General features: G+C 37.2%; 1 protein-coding gene across 1 annotated transcript; it reads right to left on the reverse strand.

Annotated features, from left to right (window-relative positions):
- Window positions 1–190: 190 nt before the first annotated feature.
- Window positions 191–15181, reverse strand: LOC137389909 (acid phosphatase type 7-like). The gene is made up of 11 exons (XM_068076083.1): window positions 14907–15181; window positions 9461–9562; window positions 8001–8159; window positions 7617–7781; window positions 4296–4406; window positions 3917–4065; window positions 3460–3590; window positions 3099–3186; window positions 1097–1214; window positions 877–1012; window positions 191–648 (listed from the first exon to the last, which is right to left on the reverse strand). The coding sequence occupies exons 1-11, from the start codon at window positions 14965–14967 to the stop codon at window positions 477–479; spliced, it is 1392 nt and encodes a 463-aa protein (XP_067932184.1). The 5' UTR covers window positions 14968–15181; the 3' UTR covers window positions 191–476.
- Window positions 15182–17151: the final 1970 nt, after the last annotated feature.

The following is a 17151-nucleotide window of genomic DNA, read 5'->3' on the forward strand; positions in this document are numbered from 1 at the left end:
AACCAACAATTTTTCATTTTACTAGGACTGTCAGTAACCTTATGAGTCATGAACCAACTACAATCATATTTCGTTCGTTTCACAATGCAGATACTCATAATATTGAGCTAATCACATTCTTATGTGTTAAATAATTGTCTAGCTATTCTCTGCAATAAGCCCTATTCCTGTTTCTATGACAATCTAATCAAAGTTGCAGAGAGCAATTGTGATTTATTCACAAGAATAAAACAACCAAAGTAAAAATAGATGTGTGTATATAGTATATACTATAGATATATTTATAATAAATAAATATTGAAATAGCTGCAATAGTTATTAGAAGTTGTTGAGATCATATTGTAACCATTGGCATGCAATGCAATTTAAGAAGCACTAAGATAGCATTTGTCAAGCGCACTATTTTTAACTGTCTTACACATAACACCAAGTTCGTTAGGAAATTTGCACAGACGCCACCAGTAACTAGTAAACGTTTAGCAGCGCACTTCTTCAAAACTGCTCGGAGTCCTCAGCCCATGATAATGCTGCACCAGGGTAAATTCATCCAGAGGCTGACTAGAGATGGACATGATCTGCTGCCAACGCAGATGCGTAGAGTTAACAATATGGAGTCTCCCATAACCATTTAACCCAGGAAGCCATGATCTAAAACACAGAGACAGGAGTTGACAAACAATGTTTTAAACTGATGGGATTTGCTAGCTCAGCTCATGAATTCCCCCAACAATCTTTCAAAGTACTGCAGTATTTCCTGTTACTAATAAACCTAGGGAGGCAAGCATTGATTGAGAGAAGGTAAACCGGTCACTGTACAGCTATTGATAATGCCATATAGAGGAGAATCTTAGTAAGAATTCTTGATATGAAAACAACCTTTTAGCAGACCAGTGATGTGCGGGAGCCAACAGCACGTCAGCGCACATCATTTCTCGTTCATTGCAGCCAGCTGATCCAGCTATGAGATGGACAGCTGCTGACGGATTGTTGTATCCGCAGCCGACTTGTGTACCTGTATGAAAAAATAGACAAAGCTCTAATCAACAGCTGATAAATAAAATACAACAAGTGCACAGATCCATGGCACCTGACTGACCATTGTAGAGCGGGTGGAGTCTCTCATACGAATGTTCATGAGCCTGTATGATAAGATCGACTCCTGAGGTATGGAAAAGTCTCTCTAGATTGTATGGTTCTTTTCTCATCGCAGACACCTAAAGATTTAACATATATTTATACCTTCAGTTACAATATTCTACTCAACCAGATAGTATCTGTTAATTTTTGAGAAAGGTTTTTATCTGGTCTGGAAATCTGGTAATTCTTGATTAGAACCTTGGTAATCCGAAAATTCTTGACTAAGAGGAATGTTTCCAAGATTTAGCTAACAACTCTCTATTTTTAGGTGACCTTTAACCTATTAGCAACAAAAGTAACCTCAAATAACACCGAAAATTGGTGGTCTTACTGGGTTAAACACACATGCTTTCCCCCTACTTTAATACCATCGTCGCAGCGGCCGTCGCAGCGGCCGTCGCAGCGGCCGTCGCAGCGGCCGTCGCAGCGGCCGTCGCAGCGATCTTTGCAGCAACCGTCACAGCAACCGTCACTGCACTAAAATGACAGTTGTGGCTACACTGATTATCATTTCTCATTGTGTTCTGAAAAAATATAGCTTGGCTGCAGGCTAGAGATACAGGAACGTTTTCGGCTGAACTGGCCTTAGTTACTGTTAGGTTACAAGTATGTAGTAAACCCAATGCGAATAGTTAAATTATGGTCAGAGAGAAAGATGAATGCAATCATGCAAACTGACCCAATCAAATAAATACGAAGAAAAAAGTTGGTGAATTTAATAATGTCCGTTTATAAGATGAGTAGGTGTAAACTTCAAATCAGGCAAATTTGGTCAAGTAGGAGGTGCTCTTTCAGCACTGATATTTTAGCGCCTTCATCAGCTTTAAAGGTTGACTTGCAACAAAATTCACATTACAGTTACTTAGTATCAAAAGTTCATCATGTCTTACTCAGCTGTGTTGTAGGTGCAAAATATGTGGGAATGTGATTACAAGCTCTTAAAAGCTCAAAAACGAACAGTTAATCCCAGCCAACACGAAAACGCCGTAAGTTTGAACCCTTTTCCAAATCGGCTCAAATAGGACGTAACTGAACACGATGGCTTTTGTTTACACTTTCATGCAACTTCATTCGTTGAAATATTCTAATGCCTTCATCATCTTCAAGCATAAGCTCGTGTGCATAATATACATGCAATTATGCATATTATGACCAGCATGAATGAGTATGCTCGAAAAACTGCTAATTGAGCAATAAAGATTGCATAAATAATATTTATCATAGCTATATTAATGTATCGCACACGCATGCACACACACACAGACCCACACACACATGCGAGTACACACACATACATACATGCACACGAGCACACCCGCATGCACATAAACACACGCGCATGCACACGAACACACCCACATGCAGACGAGCACACAAGAGCGTGCATGCACACAAACATACACATACATGCACACACGCATGCACGAACACACACACGCATGCACACACACACGCGCACACATTATCATCAGAGTGAAACTTGGCAGCCACCCAGGCTATTCTCTAAGTCTTCCATCATGATAGTCACAAGGAACTAACTTAGCATATTTTACTAAAGATGGGACTTGGAGGGCTAAGAGAGCCCCCCCCCCCCCCGTAGCCTAAGGTCAGAGAGCTCAGTTTACAGTTACTATAGACAACATTTCACAAAAGGTCATAGGCTATGCTAGACAAGGCATCCATTTTTTAATGCTATTGTGCAGTAGACTAAATGATTAGTATCAATGGCAGAAAAATAGTAGAGATGAGGTGTTCAGAAGCGATAAACAGTCTCCAACCAGTTGATCCCCAGTAAAATCCCCTAGCTCAACTTATCCACTAGCTAACCTATAGGTGTACATAGTTAGCACTATAAACATAATAAATTGCAAATGGCATAGAGGGATAACTCTGAAAAACCTAGTTAGAGATCTCGTGATAAAGTGCATGCAAAATTAAAGCACAGCAGCCTTAGGACTTACGTTCTTAGTACAATCATCTCTGTTAATATTGGAGCAGTACATAGGTCTGTGGCCAAAGGCTATAATCCATGGTCGCACTGCCCTGTTCCTGCGTGAACAGATAAATTTATGTGCATCAAAACACATATAGCACACATGCATGCAGCAAGCCTCAAAACCAGGAAAATATCTCAAACTGACTTGTTGAATAGTCTTGTTGAATAGTGACTTGTTTATCACTCTACCCAACAATAGCACCGCTATAGACGACCTTTTATAATTTTACTACTAGCTTGACTAGTAACTAAGCAGGTGTAGGAGAGTCAAGGCACTTGAAACAGAGTCAAATATAAATATAGCCTTCCCAATTAGCGGAACCAACCTGTTAGCTTCCGCTAGGTCCTGTTGTAACCACTCATACTGCCTAGCAACATACACCTGGCCATCTGTGAAGTATACCTCTGTGGAATAGCTTATAAAATGGGCGAGGCCAGCATCAAAGCTGTACCACATCTGTAAGCACAGCAGCATCAGCTGAGAAGGAAAGCTGTCCTTTTGTTTTCAATTGTACAATATACATGGTGTAACCCATATTCACTAAGCTGTCTTCACTTTTACAATATATATGGTGTAACCCATATTCACTAAGCTGTCTTCAATTGTACAATATAAATGGCGTAACCCATATTCACTAAGCTGTCTTCAATTGTACAATATAAATGGTGTAACCCATATTCACTAAGCTGTCTGTTCGCATCATGATCACAGCAGGCTCATGCTGTGAATTCAACTGATAAATGAAATCAGTATGTGACTAAACCAGTGCTGCCCATTTATACCTGGTTTCTGGGAATGGGCCATGGTACTCGTGGAGAACTGAACCGGTATCTGTAGTGAATGAAGCCATAGGGTATTTCATGGTTACCAACACAATGCATATATGGCAGCCTGCTTGCTATTTGTTCTATTCTCCTCAAGAACTTGTCACCTGTGTACAAATAAATACGAAGTTGTATTACGCATACGTACGCACATCTCCTTACAACCCTACACAAATACCACATTACCTGTACATCCACCTGCTCTATCCTTGACATTTTTACACCTACAACCCAAAAGTAACAAGTAGTCTCCATGGAGGAGCTGAAATGTCACTAACGCTTTCTGTGTAGTGCAATACTTTTGATATGCACTAAACCGAGTTTGATACACACTGACCTCTCCTGCCACCCTCATTATGTAGATCATATGCAAAGTCTCCCACATGCAGTACTGCATCATACAAGTTCCTTGCTGCTTCAGCCTTCAGCCTGCTCACTGTGATACCACCTAAAAAGCAACAGACATGCATGCTTAGCAGTGCATGGCTTGCTGATAAAGCATAAGAACTGGGGAACTACAGCACAGCCGCAAGCAGCCAACTGATCATATAAATACAGTTTCAGTGTTATGACATGCATGGAAAGGTATTAGCACTGTTAGTTACTAGTGGTGCTTACTTCTACCACTAGTAACTCGTCGCCGTTTGCAATCCCTCGTTTAACGAGTATGATGTCTGCTTGCTAGCTAGTGCACTCTCAAATGGCTGGTGAGTGCAATACGAGATCGACAAACTTTGTCACATAGAGGCAGGGATAACCGTCTTCAGTTATAAGGGTTGAGCTTTGACTAGTTTATGTGCAGCCTTCTTCAGTTCCTTTTTAGCTTTTTTGTTCTCTTCAAATAGATTCACACCATTGTGAACGGCGTTCCACCACAATTTCCGGTCATTGGCTAGCTTCTCCCAAGTCTCGGTACGAATAAAGCACTGCTTCAAGCTACGATGAAGGGTATCTTTGCAAGGTGATTTTCTCTGTTCTCCATGAGCGTTTGCCTTCTTTGAGTTCAGAGTACGTCATCTGTTTTGGTAAATGAATGTCATCCATCCGTACGACATGACCTGACCACCTCAGTTGGTTCCTGATAATTATAGCCTCAATACTTGTGGTACAAGCTATCTCAAAAATACTGTTCGTTGCTTGCCGATCCAGTCGCTTGATGCCGAGGATCCTCCTCACCGTGCGATCGTGAAACTTCTCTAGTGTTTTCAGATTGTGACTGTAGGTAACCCAAGCTTCAGACCCATACAGTAGAGTTGAGAGTACAATGGCTTTGTAGACCATCAACTTTGTGTGTTTGTTGATGCCCTTGTTGTTGAAGACTCGAGTCTGCAATTTTCCAAGCTTTGCAAGCGACCTGAACCCTTCTGCCAATTTCTGCATCGATATTGGCTTTGGCAGATAGAATGCATCCGAGGTAGTTGAAGGTATCAACACAGGCAAGCTCTTATCCATCAGCCTTAATCGATATCTTAGGGAGAACATGACTTGATATTTCCTGCCTAGGTTGGTATGAAACTTGGTGTTTTCTTTGCGTTGAGTCTCAGTCTAAGAGTCTAAGAGCAGAGTATGCATAGTTGAAGGCATCTATTGTATGCTGGAGGTCCTCCTTGCAGTGAGTAACAATAGCATTATCGTCTGCGTACTGGAGCTCGCACACAGTTGTTGTTGTCTTTGCTTTCAATCGGCGTAAATTGAATAGGTCATTGAACCTAAATCTTAATTGGATTCCAGCTGGCATATTCTTTCTGACAAAATGGAGAACAGCAGTCAGAAAGATGGAGAACAGCATTGGGGCTATCACACAGCCCTGTTTTACTCCAGTATTTACACCAAAGTCTTCAGTGAATTCACCAACCACCAGCACAGAAGCTCTCATATCATCATTAAGGATGCCAGTAAAAGCGTACTAGTTTCTCGGGACATCTGATCTTCCTCAAAACATTCCATAAAATTGCTTGATGCACTGTGTCAAGTTATTTGGTTAAATTGATAAATGTCACATAGAGATCTCTGTGTTGTTCATGAAATTTTTCCTGAATAAGTCTAGATGTGAAGACCATGTCTACAGTGCTACAACTGGGTCTAAACTAGTGCTGGAAACGAGTACTTTTTGGCCCACAAGTTTAGACTCGCCCCTTGCGTTCGAGTTTTTTGAGTAACGGGTAGTTGGTAGTGCTTGGCACGAGTACTTCTTGGCCAACGGGTTTTGCGGGTATCAGGTTTGTTGTTACGGGTTTTATGTCTAAAATTTCTAAACATCAGACATTTTAAAATTATAGTTCTATTCAATTTATTTATCATTTTTTACTATTTTCTATCGACCTATATTTGTGCTCGCAGCGTTAACAGGTGGGTTGTTAAACAGTGCTTAGAGCGCAGGGCACAATAGACCGAGTTTTTGTCCACTCTACTGGACGAATTCGTGTACCAAAACTTGAACTCGCAAGTCAAAACCCAAACCTGCAAGATCGAAACGCTCAAAATTTCTATTAGCCGAGACTCGAGAGAAGATAAACCCGCGAGTTCAACGAGTTTTATTACCGGTGCCCAACGAGTCTAAACCTACATAGACTTTCTGGTAGACATGTCTCTGTCAGCAGTCCTAGGCGACAGCTGACAGAGAAATGTCTACTAACAGTGCTAATACTAGTGTTAACAAGGTATTAGCACTGTTAGTTACTAGTCATACTTATTGCTACCACTAGTAACTAACAAGGTATTAGCACTGTTAGTTACTAGTCATACTTATTGCTACCACTAGTAGCTAACAAGGTATTAGCACTGTTAGTTACTAGTCATACTTATTGCTACCACTAGTAGCTAACAAGGTATTAGCACTGTTAGTTACTAGTCATACTTATTGCTACCACTAGTAACTAACAAGGTATTAGCACTGTTAGTTACTAGTGGTACTTGTTGCTATCACTAGTAACTAACAAGGTATTAGCACTGTTAGTTACTAATCATACTTATTGCTACCACTAGTAACTAACAAGGTATTAGCACAGTTAGTTACTAGTCATACTTATTGCTACCACTAGTAACTAACAAGGTATTAGCACTGTTGGTTACTAGTGGTACTTATTGCTACCACTAGTAACTAACAAGGTATTAGCACTGTCAGTTACTAGTCATACTCATTGCTACCATTAGTAACTAACAAGGTATTAGCACTGTTAGTTACTAGTGGTACTTATTGCTACCACGAGTAACTAACAAGGTATTAGCACTGTTAGTTACTAGTCATACTTATTGCTACTCATTATTCATCCACACTACACTCTCGTTCTGTCTTAAGACAAAAATAAAGCTATGTTGGATAAAAGAAGGTAAAGCTGTCTGCAATTGAGCCTTATTGAGCAAACGGAATATTTGATTACATGGTGAGCAATTGGTGGTCTATTTTTTTACACAATATACTTTCAGATTATACGTCTCGGAGTAAAATTATATTTGACTGGGTTATTATTTAAAGGAAGTATGCCCATTTGCATGAATTTTACTCAAAAATCCAAAAGCATCTGCCCATAGAAACTTAGCAAAATTGTGTGCATCAGCAGATATTACTGATAGACGCCAGATGTGCAAGTACAAAACAAGCATCAACTAAAAATGGGTCATGCATGACAGTGTATGGTGTAAGTAGCGTTGCACTCACCCCCTATTTTGCCAAGATCTCCATAAATGAGAAATTTGTTGGACCTATTTGGCTCATCGCTTGGATGAAGAAACGTGAAGTTCTTACTCAAGTGCCCATTTGTCTCAACTCGATAGGCATGTACTTGATGGGGTGTGAGGCCAGTCATAAGAGCCCGAAACACACCTATAAAATTCAGCAGAAACAGATAGTTAGCTCTCAAAATACCACCACCTATTCTGTACCAACTCACAATTGCCTCCATTGTAAGTTTCCTTCCATTTGAATCAAAGTTCCCTCTTGTTAAATATAAATTTTTTGTACCCGACCTCCAGTATTCTGATGAATCTACCAATTTACGTTCTCTGCTAAGATACTAGGTCAACTCAAAAGACCAATACTAACCTTTACATCCACGGGGGTTAGCATTCTTCAGGTCCTCCGCTATAGCTTCAGCTCTTTGTGTAAAATTACCAGCACCCAGTCCATAGTGTACATAAGATGGACCCTCATCGTACTCCTCATATGTAGCCCACATGACAGCCATCGAGTAGGCATCTTCTCCTACAGGCACAGTGTCTTCCTTACTACATAAACCATATATTACAAGTGTCTTCTTATTGTCAACCTACATTCGCAGAAAAGCAAATACTGTAAGTGGATGACGACAGGGAGTTACTTTAACTATTCAAATCAGATTCCTGTATAAAAGAGATGTAGAGTCCTTCTCGGAAATGGACATTACTGAGTAAGATATTAGGCTTATCTTGTTCTGTACAAATACTAGCAATTATATCAAGCAATATGGCTGATGGGCATGCGGCAAAGTTCGAAAACAAAAACAAGTCTATTTGTACGCGTTCAGTAATGCTGTGATGTAACCATGGTTGATGTATTGCTCAACCAAAAGAGTTGTTTGGTTGAAAAAATGGAGTAAAGGGTGAAAACATATTATTATTTGCAATTCACAAAGAAAAAACTTTTATTTTGTTAGAACATTTTGATTTTTTGTTTTATAAAACAAGCTTATAACTTTATGTTCAACAATAATACAACTATTATTATGTATACCATATAGTATAATTATACTGTATATTGAACATTAGATGTAAATGCCAAAGCAATAATTTTAAAGTTACAGTATTGCAATATTATACTAACATTGATGACAAAATAATGTCAGAAAACGACAATGGTAACTGCATGTTTGATGATTTCATATACAGTATTTTTTAAACTCTCTCTTTTACAAATCATGTCATTAACACACAGCATGACACAATTATCACAGCTGTTACTAGACCAGAGCACTCATTAAAACTTTTGTCTTAGTGCCAAACTTTTAAAACCTTAATTTTAAAAAAAGGTGGCTTAGTATGTACATATATGTAATGATAATACTATTATCTCTTAGTATCATTTCTCAAACTTTCGTATCAGTCGATAGCTTTTCGGGTTGCATCCTACAAGAAAGAGTAATTCTGGGAATGATTTACTCAGAGTACTTGACTGAAGCAATGGCGAAGTAGAGGTTCGAATCTCTATTCTCAATCAGCAACTGCCTGCCTTCATTTCTGTGCTCTGTTTTAAGTAACTGATCAACAAAATATAAGCCAAGATGCAGTCAAGTATTTGTTACTAATAATAAGCTATAATCGTGAACCCTATTGATACCAATCTTAAAAATTTATTTACCAAATCTCAATAGGGTAATAATTTTTCAGTTTATCTCATTCAAAATTTATTTTCCATTTTTCTTGACTTTGTTAAAAGGTTCTCACTCATCCGGAACGGTTTTCACACGCAAAAAGGGAAACCCGGAAGTAAGCTCAGTTTATTTAGAACAGAACTGTCGTTAGACTAACCAATAGAAAGGTGAACTTGCTCAGGCAGATGTGGAGATGTTGGAATTAGGTCAACAAATACATCTTGTGTTCCATCAGGAAACGACTGAAGAGCCTGTCCATCTGAAATGAGACTATCTTGTCAATGGGGATACACAGGACAGCACTAGCAGAAGCACAGTTATAATGGTTTATTCCGCACAAATGATTAGCCTATGTACAGGATATTTTTAATAGAAAGCACACATCAAAAGATATGAAAATTATATTAAATAGTAGTATTATACCAAGTTCTTCTCTGGTGCTTAAGCTGCTGCAGCTCCAGTAAAAGGTAATAGTGAGGAATGCCTAATAAGTGTCTCGGTGAGCAGATTGGTTGACATAGATGAGTGTCTAAATACCGTGGCCTACTAACTGTATCGTGTAAAATACTGTACATATGACTTTAACTTAATCATGAATGTATTTTAAATTCTCTTGGTAAAGCTGTTACACTACAGCCTCAATGTTCAAACATTTTAAAACTCAAGCAATTAAAAGAAAAAAAATTGAGACTTTCCCACTTCAAATGTTAAACAGAAATTGGGAACTTGAACATCCCTAAAATAAGCCAGTGATAAGCGCTCGTTATCTCAAGTATTCAATCTTAGCAGAGATGAATTAAGACTGCAGTCACTAAACCACATTCAGCTTTTATTGCAGTACCAACACAAATCATTGATGTGCATGTGCTTTCAAGTGTTTATTTACAGTATGTATGGCCGTGGGTTTACTCACTAGTAGCTGTAAATCTGTAAGCTTTAAATAACATGATTTTGGCCTGCTCCATATATTGTTAATTGTTTAGCTACTGCTAAAGGCGTGACATTAAAATTTTAAGAAACATTAAAGATGTGGTTGCGTCAAACAGGTCGATTTAATGAAATTAAGACCAATAAAAGGCTAAAACATCAGCTACAATTTGATGACATTTTTGTCTTTGTAGACTAACCCTGTCCAGAGATATATGCGTTTGAATGAGGCCATCTTTTAAAAAGCTCAGACTCCAGCAGGTGCTTCATTCGTGACGTAATGAGTGATACATGTGAAAAGAGCCCGCGAGCGATAAATATAAGATCTCTTCTTTAGCCAATCATCGGTACCAAATTTTTATATAGGTCATATTAAATGTTATCGCACGTAAAACGAGTTGTCTGTTATGTCAAAGATTCTCATTGTTAGGGAGATTAATCTATTACCAGTTAGTCACGTGCATCGACTACTAATAGATTCTAGTAGCTACGTGCATCGACATATTTATTTTACATTAATCATCAGACATGCAGACAGGTTATGATTAGAGCTGACAAGCGCCAGCAGCGTTATGCTGCAGAGGAAGATAGGAGAATGGAGGTAAATTTCTCTTCAACTTTGAGTATCCTATACATATATTCTAAGCTAACCGTAATAATTTTAGTAGTCATGAATACATCTACCAATAAGTAAAATTATAACTCTTTGCTATTACGAATCATCGTTGCATAAACTTTTAATCGTTTCACAAATTTTTATCATTTCACCTAGCTATAGCATTTTTTTGGTATTTTTAGATTTATGATTACAATTTATGTTCAGTGTGTAAAAAGCGAGGAAAATCGATTGATTAATCTTCAACTCTCAGCTCATCTTCAACTCTCAGAAACAAAGCTTCGAATTGTTGGCTTGGCGTATTTATGCTTTTGTTAAATATTTATTCGTTTTAAAAATTACACTCGGAATCTATCTACCGGTAACTCTCAAATTGAAAGCTTTCAGTAGATATGTGTTAGAACGACATATATATAAATATATATATATAAGAATGACATTAATTACATTTGTTTTAATGTTGCAGGATGTTTATGTTTACAGGTTCACTGGAGCAGTCGTGTTGGTCTGAAATTGCAATTAAATGGGAAAGAGGGACATGAATGTGTGCTGCACAAACCATAATATGTTTTGTTTGAGTTTGCTGCAGTAGATTAATTTGCCCGATTATATGAGCTGTAACTATGTGAATGGCCACGGCTTGGATAGATGTTTTTAATAAAAACTTTGTGCTGTGATGAAAATTTTTTGAATTGTAAAAATTATATATTAAAATATTATTGTTGAAGACAATGCAAAACATGATTTGCAGAACATATTGAGTACATTATAGCCCTGTTATCATCTGTGCTGAAATTTTCTCTGATAGACGGATTTATGAAGTGTCATCAGAGCTGTATTGACAGGTACTTTTGAATAGCTCGACTCAATTTCAACGGACCAAATATTAAGTTCAAAAGATTTTATGCTCAACCCTAATAAGTGAAAATAGCTGAGTCCACAAACCGCCGACCAGGTGCAGGAATGGTTTCATTAACCCTTTGCCAGAACCGGTGGGTTAATTGATTCCAACGAACTTGACGTTGTCTTGCGTTCACTTTTTCGGTCAATTCATAAAACCATTTGTTTTGTTTTGAATTAACTAATCGAATGAGACCAGTGAAATGTCCTACAAATTGATACTAATAATGACTAGATAACGTAGACTATACATGACTTTTTGGGATGCAGTTGGTTTCGCCATATAATCGTACATATTATTTCCAAAGATGGCGGCGTGCCTATTTTATTTAGTAGCTAGTTTCCGGTGTGCACGTAGCAACTGAGAACTCAGCTAATACAAAGGCCGTGATGAAATAAGCTAACTCGACGACCTAATTACCATAGACCGGTGGAATTGGTAGTCGATACTCAAATGTTTACACAACATTTAGAGAAAGTTAATATGACAAACTTTCAAGTTTCCTTATTTGATGCATTTAAAACATTCATAATAATGTATCTGTAGCTGGATTTAAAATTTTATCCTAGCCAACATGAGCAAATACAAAATAAAATATAGGCCAATAGCATCGCATAGGACTGGACTTTTATCGCATTGGTCGATGTGAAGTTTTGAGCAAGTGTGGGACTGTTTTTTTGGCCTGAACGTTTTTGCCGCTATTAAATTTTTTTGATTTTAATCTTCAAATACCTTGACAATGAAACTGCTTAACACAACAAACAACATATTAACTGGTAGACAAAAAAAACTTTCTGTTAAAATCAACTCTAACTTGACGCAACCACATCTTTAAAGGTTGACTTGCAACAAAATTCACATTACAGTTATTTGGTATCATAAGATTCGCCATGTCTTACTCTGTTGTGTTGTAGGAGCCAAATATGTGGAAATGTGATTACAAACTCTTGAAAGCTCAAAAATGAACAGTTAATCGCAGCCACGCGAGACCGCCGTAGTTTGGATTATCTTTCCAAAACGACTCGAATGTGACGCATTTGTGAGAGATGGTTTCTGTTTACACTTTCATGCAACCTTATTCGTCAAAATATTTTCACAAATATACTTCACGCATTCAATAAAACCATGTCTATTGTTCTTACGCGTCTGTTTTATCATCATTGTAATGCTGTCACTTTTAGCAGTGATATCTTATAACTTACCGTAAAAATTCATTTAACTTTTTAACCTTACCTCGAAGGAGTACATATCATTGTCTGATAATCATGACAAGCCTGTTGGTTACCTGTGATAATCGAAAAATGCTGCAGAAATTATTTGCGAAGTATTGGGTCACATGATCAGATTACGACTTGCCGATTAGACCAGACCCAAACAAAACTGTGAAGTAGCGAGCATCTATATTTGATACGCGGTCTTCGATAAAACCCGATCATAAACTAGTACTACAATAAGTTTTATATTGAGCTTTGTATTGGCCTTTCAATTCACGTGAGAACATACGTGACAAAACGATAGCCAAATTCGTGGCTACGCCATCGAAATAAAGAGATTCCAATCTACGGCGGCTTTTCGTTTTTGAGCTTTTAAGAGCTTGTAATCACATTTCCACATATTTGGCACTTACAACACCACAGAGTAAGACATGGTGAATCTTTTGATACCAAATAACTGTAATGTGAATTTTGTTGCAAGTCAACCTTTAAGGTGCGAACAGTCGAACACGCAGAGAATGGTTGAAAAATAAAGCAGTATCTTTTAATTGAACGCATGCCACCTCTATTTGACCACCACTTTCACATTTTTTAATCTTCATGAACCCATAATAGAAAGTGATCAGTAGAAAAAGTTCCACAAAATCGTACTAATAATGACTCGGTTGCATCAATGGTAATTAATTCTTTCGTATTTTTTGTTCGTATCAAAGTCCGTTTTCCAACTCCAAAGCTTTTCGGCTTTTCTGTTAAAACCTTGAAAGCAACACCATAGAAATAATTAATAGCTATCAGGCTGATAGTACATTAGTTCCGTGTTTAAATACTATAAATCTTCAACTTTATAAGTTATATAACAATAATCTATCAAATGCTACAAATATATATTTATGAACAAGTGACATAAACAAACCCCACTTATAATACATGCAAAAACAAAAACAATTTTGAAACAAAATATTTGCACCGTTTGGTCGGCCAGTTGCGTTCTGATTGTTGCTTTCGATCGAATGAACATCTTCTGGTTGTTCAATACCTTGCACAATGTCTTCTGACCTCAGCTCTTCTTCTGCACTGCTGAACTAGTTGATATTTGCGTAAAGATAATTTTTTAGCAAAGAGAAGCTTTTACACGTTGCATTTCACCCAAACACATGTAATGCTAAACCTTTAACTAAATGCGTGTTAGGCACAACTTTTAACCTAAAACTAGTCATTCAAATACTATCGTAAATGTAAACCATTTTTTATATACTTTGAAGTATCAAGACCGCATTAAACAAAGAACTACTATTAGCCTGAAACAGTTATTAATTATTTGTATGGTGTTGCTTTCAAAGTGGTAACGAAAAAAAATGAAGCTATTGAGTTGGGCAACGACAGAATTAATAGTTATTAATGAAAACGATTCATTGTTAATACAACTTTGTGGACACTTTTCTGCTGAGCACTTGCTGCTATGGGTTTGTAAAGACCAAAGAATGTCATCAAAGTGGCAGTCAAATGGAAGTGACATTCAACTAAAGGGTGACCCTCTATTTTTCAACCCTTCTACCATAGTGGCCGTTTAGTAGAGGTGGCGTTCAATTAGAGGTTTTACGGTATATTGCTGTGAAGATATGAAAATATAAAATATGCTGTATATGCATGGATACAACATATAAATACATATATTTAGTATATTTATAGCATATATAAATACATATAATTAGTACATTACATGTATAGTAGAATTCCAGTTGTAATTATTTTTTTTAGTCCAACCGCGTCTGATGAGTGCATCGCACGAAGCAAATTTGTCGCACGATTACTAAAAGTTTCTTTTCTTCTTAATTTTTTTCAAATATATATACACAATCGAAGATGCCTACACTTTGTTCAAATAAGCAGTTGGGAAATAAGGTCAGTTACGTGTAAATCGTTAGAAACTGCAAAAAAAGTTTACCTTCTAAAAAACATGATGGCATTACTATTAAGGCCATCAGTATAAAAACTTTCCCCTCCATAGTCACGTAAAACTAACGTATTCCGATGCGCTACATCATTTATCCTTGGATACTGGTGAATGTACTTTGAATAATTGCCATCAACGCTGTGTAGGTTTATTCGTAAGGTCGGTGGAATTTATCATACGTCGACCCATACGCTGCAAAAGACGATTGTTTAATAATTAAGTCAATTTATAACATTATTTTACAACGGTTCGTGTTCGACTCGCAGCAACACCTTTCCGGAAGGTAACTGGACTTTTAGGCGACAGTCACTAGGGCGACAGACACTTAGGCAACACTTTTGGTTTGAAAGGCGACAACTTCAGACGGAAAGGCGACACGGCAGACAAACCGGCGACAATTCTAGACTCAAAGGCGACAAATTGGTTTGCTGTTTGGTTGAAGGCAAGGTAATGATGTACTGACAAACTATGAGATGCTGTCGTTGTGTGCTATGCTTACGTATATTTTTGAAACGTAGCTTTGAAAGTGTTATTGTTTTTTTGCAGACCTTTTTATACATCGAAATTGCAACATGTATTTTTAAACGCCATTGGTGGGATTGGGATTTCTCTGATTATGCTAGCCCAGACAATTAACAAAATATTAAAGTTTTTTTTAAAATGCATCTAGCTTATTCAATTAAAACACCAAAACTTGTTTTTGTATCAGCATGTTTGTTCAAAACTGTTCGAAAAGTCACGTTCTCGGCTGAATTGTCGACAATCTTGTCTCCGATTATTGAAACTTTAGAGTTATCCCTTCTCTGATTGTTGAAACCTTAGAGTTATCTTACCTCGAGAAGAAATAGTTTTATGGTTTCGATTGTCAAAATTCACAGTAGCTGGGAGAAGAGTTTGCTCTTTGTGTGAGATGAAAAGACAATTCCCTATTATTGTAATTTCTCATTTACTTGTGGAAATAATGATTTCCTTATCCTTGTTTCTTTACAATTATGAAAATAATTCAATGTCATTATAATGCAGACTCAATAGGCTAAATTGCGGTTCACACTGATCTATGTTTGTTGAGATTTTATTTGAGTATGAAGAGTGAAGGCTTTTTCTGACAGGTGTCTAAGATATATCCATATTTTACTAACTTCTGCAGCTTGTTGCAAGAAGACTAAACAGCATCACAGAAAGCTTATGGAGAAATGATCCATTCCAAAGCATAGAAATCAACTGGTCCTGATGCCATGTTACCCTAGAGTCACTTGAGATATTTGACCGAATTACCCTTGTCACAGATCCCGATGGCACACACAACCTGTAGTTTGAGACAATGAGGAGTGATCAACACCTCAAAGACCTTTGTGATATATACTCAGTTGCAGGTTAATGCTGCCATGTACCACATCATATATTATATTTTGCATTTTAACACGCACTATGAATCTTTTTTATATGCGACTATTTTAACAAAGGACAGATTTCAGAAAAGATGGGAAGATATTACATAGACAGCCATTGGCTTGAACTTTAATAACAACTTTATTAAATAGTGGTGTAGGGAATTTCCTGCAATTATTTTTGTGTATGATTGGAAGTGCAAGTGCATTCGAGCACCTGCGAGTCACTGTGTACAATTATACTCCTGTAATTCAAATTATCTTTTCATGTAAGTTTTAGAATTAGTAGAAAGTAATATTCAGTTGCCAATTTATAACCGTGAACCTGATCTCGTCATTCTAGATAGGAAAGAGAAGTTCTATCGCTAGATGGGTTTATCTACATAGTATCAATCAGTATAAAGTCATTGTAAAAAAAATGCTGCAAACTTGATATACGTATTTTTGAAGTTATATATGATAAAAATCAGCTTTACTATTTGTATAAATATACCAAAAAGCAAATTTATTAAAATGTATAAAGCTAAACTCATATGTATGTATTTATTTTCATACTGCAATTAGAACAAGAATATACATTAATTTGAAAGCTACTACTGAGGGTCCTAATACATGATACATGAGCCAAAGGTAGTATAATGACTCATCAACAGCGGTATGCTAGTGACTCAAGAATGCATCGCCTCAAAGGGGTTGAAAAAGTTGGTACCTCTATGATGTCATAAATTAGGTGGTAAGGAATCTCCGACTCTTGCCACACTGATAAGCAACTTGCCAGTTTTTCCAAGCATTCAAGGAAGGAAGTGAAAACGAAAATAGTGACTGGCTAAATGACTTCTGAGCGTGTT

This window comes from Watersipora subatra, chromosome 3, assembly GCF_963576615.1.
Source record: "Watersipora subatra chromosome 3, tzWatSuba1.1, whole genome shotgun sequence".
Classification (NCBI taxonomy): domain Eukaryota; kingdom Metazoa; phylum Bryozoa; class Gymnolaemata; order Cheilostomatida; family Watersiporidae; genus Watersipora; species Watersipora subatra.

Coding starts and splice junctions, on each gene's coding strand:
- LOC137389909 (XM_068076083.1), bottom strand. CDS start 14,967: ATGGAGGGGAAAGTTTTTATACTGATGGCCTTAATAGTAATGCCATCA. Junction 7,782..8,000: donor TAACCCCCGTGGATGTAAAG/GTTAGTATTGGT, acceptor TGAATTTTATAG/GTGTGTTTCGGGCTCTTATG. Junction 3,591..3,916: donor GGCCCATTCCCAGAAACCAG/GTATAAATGGGC, acceptor CTGTGCTTACAG/ATGTGGTACAGCTTTGATGC.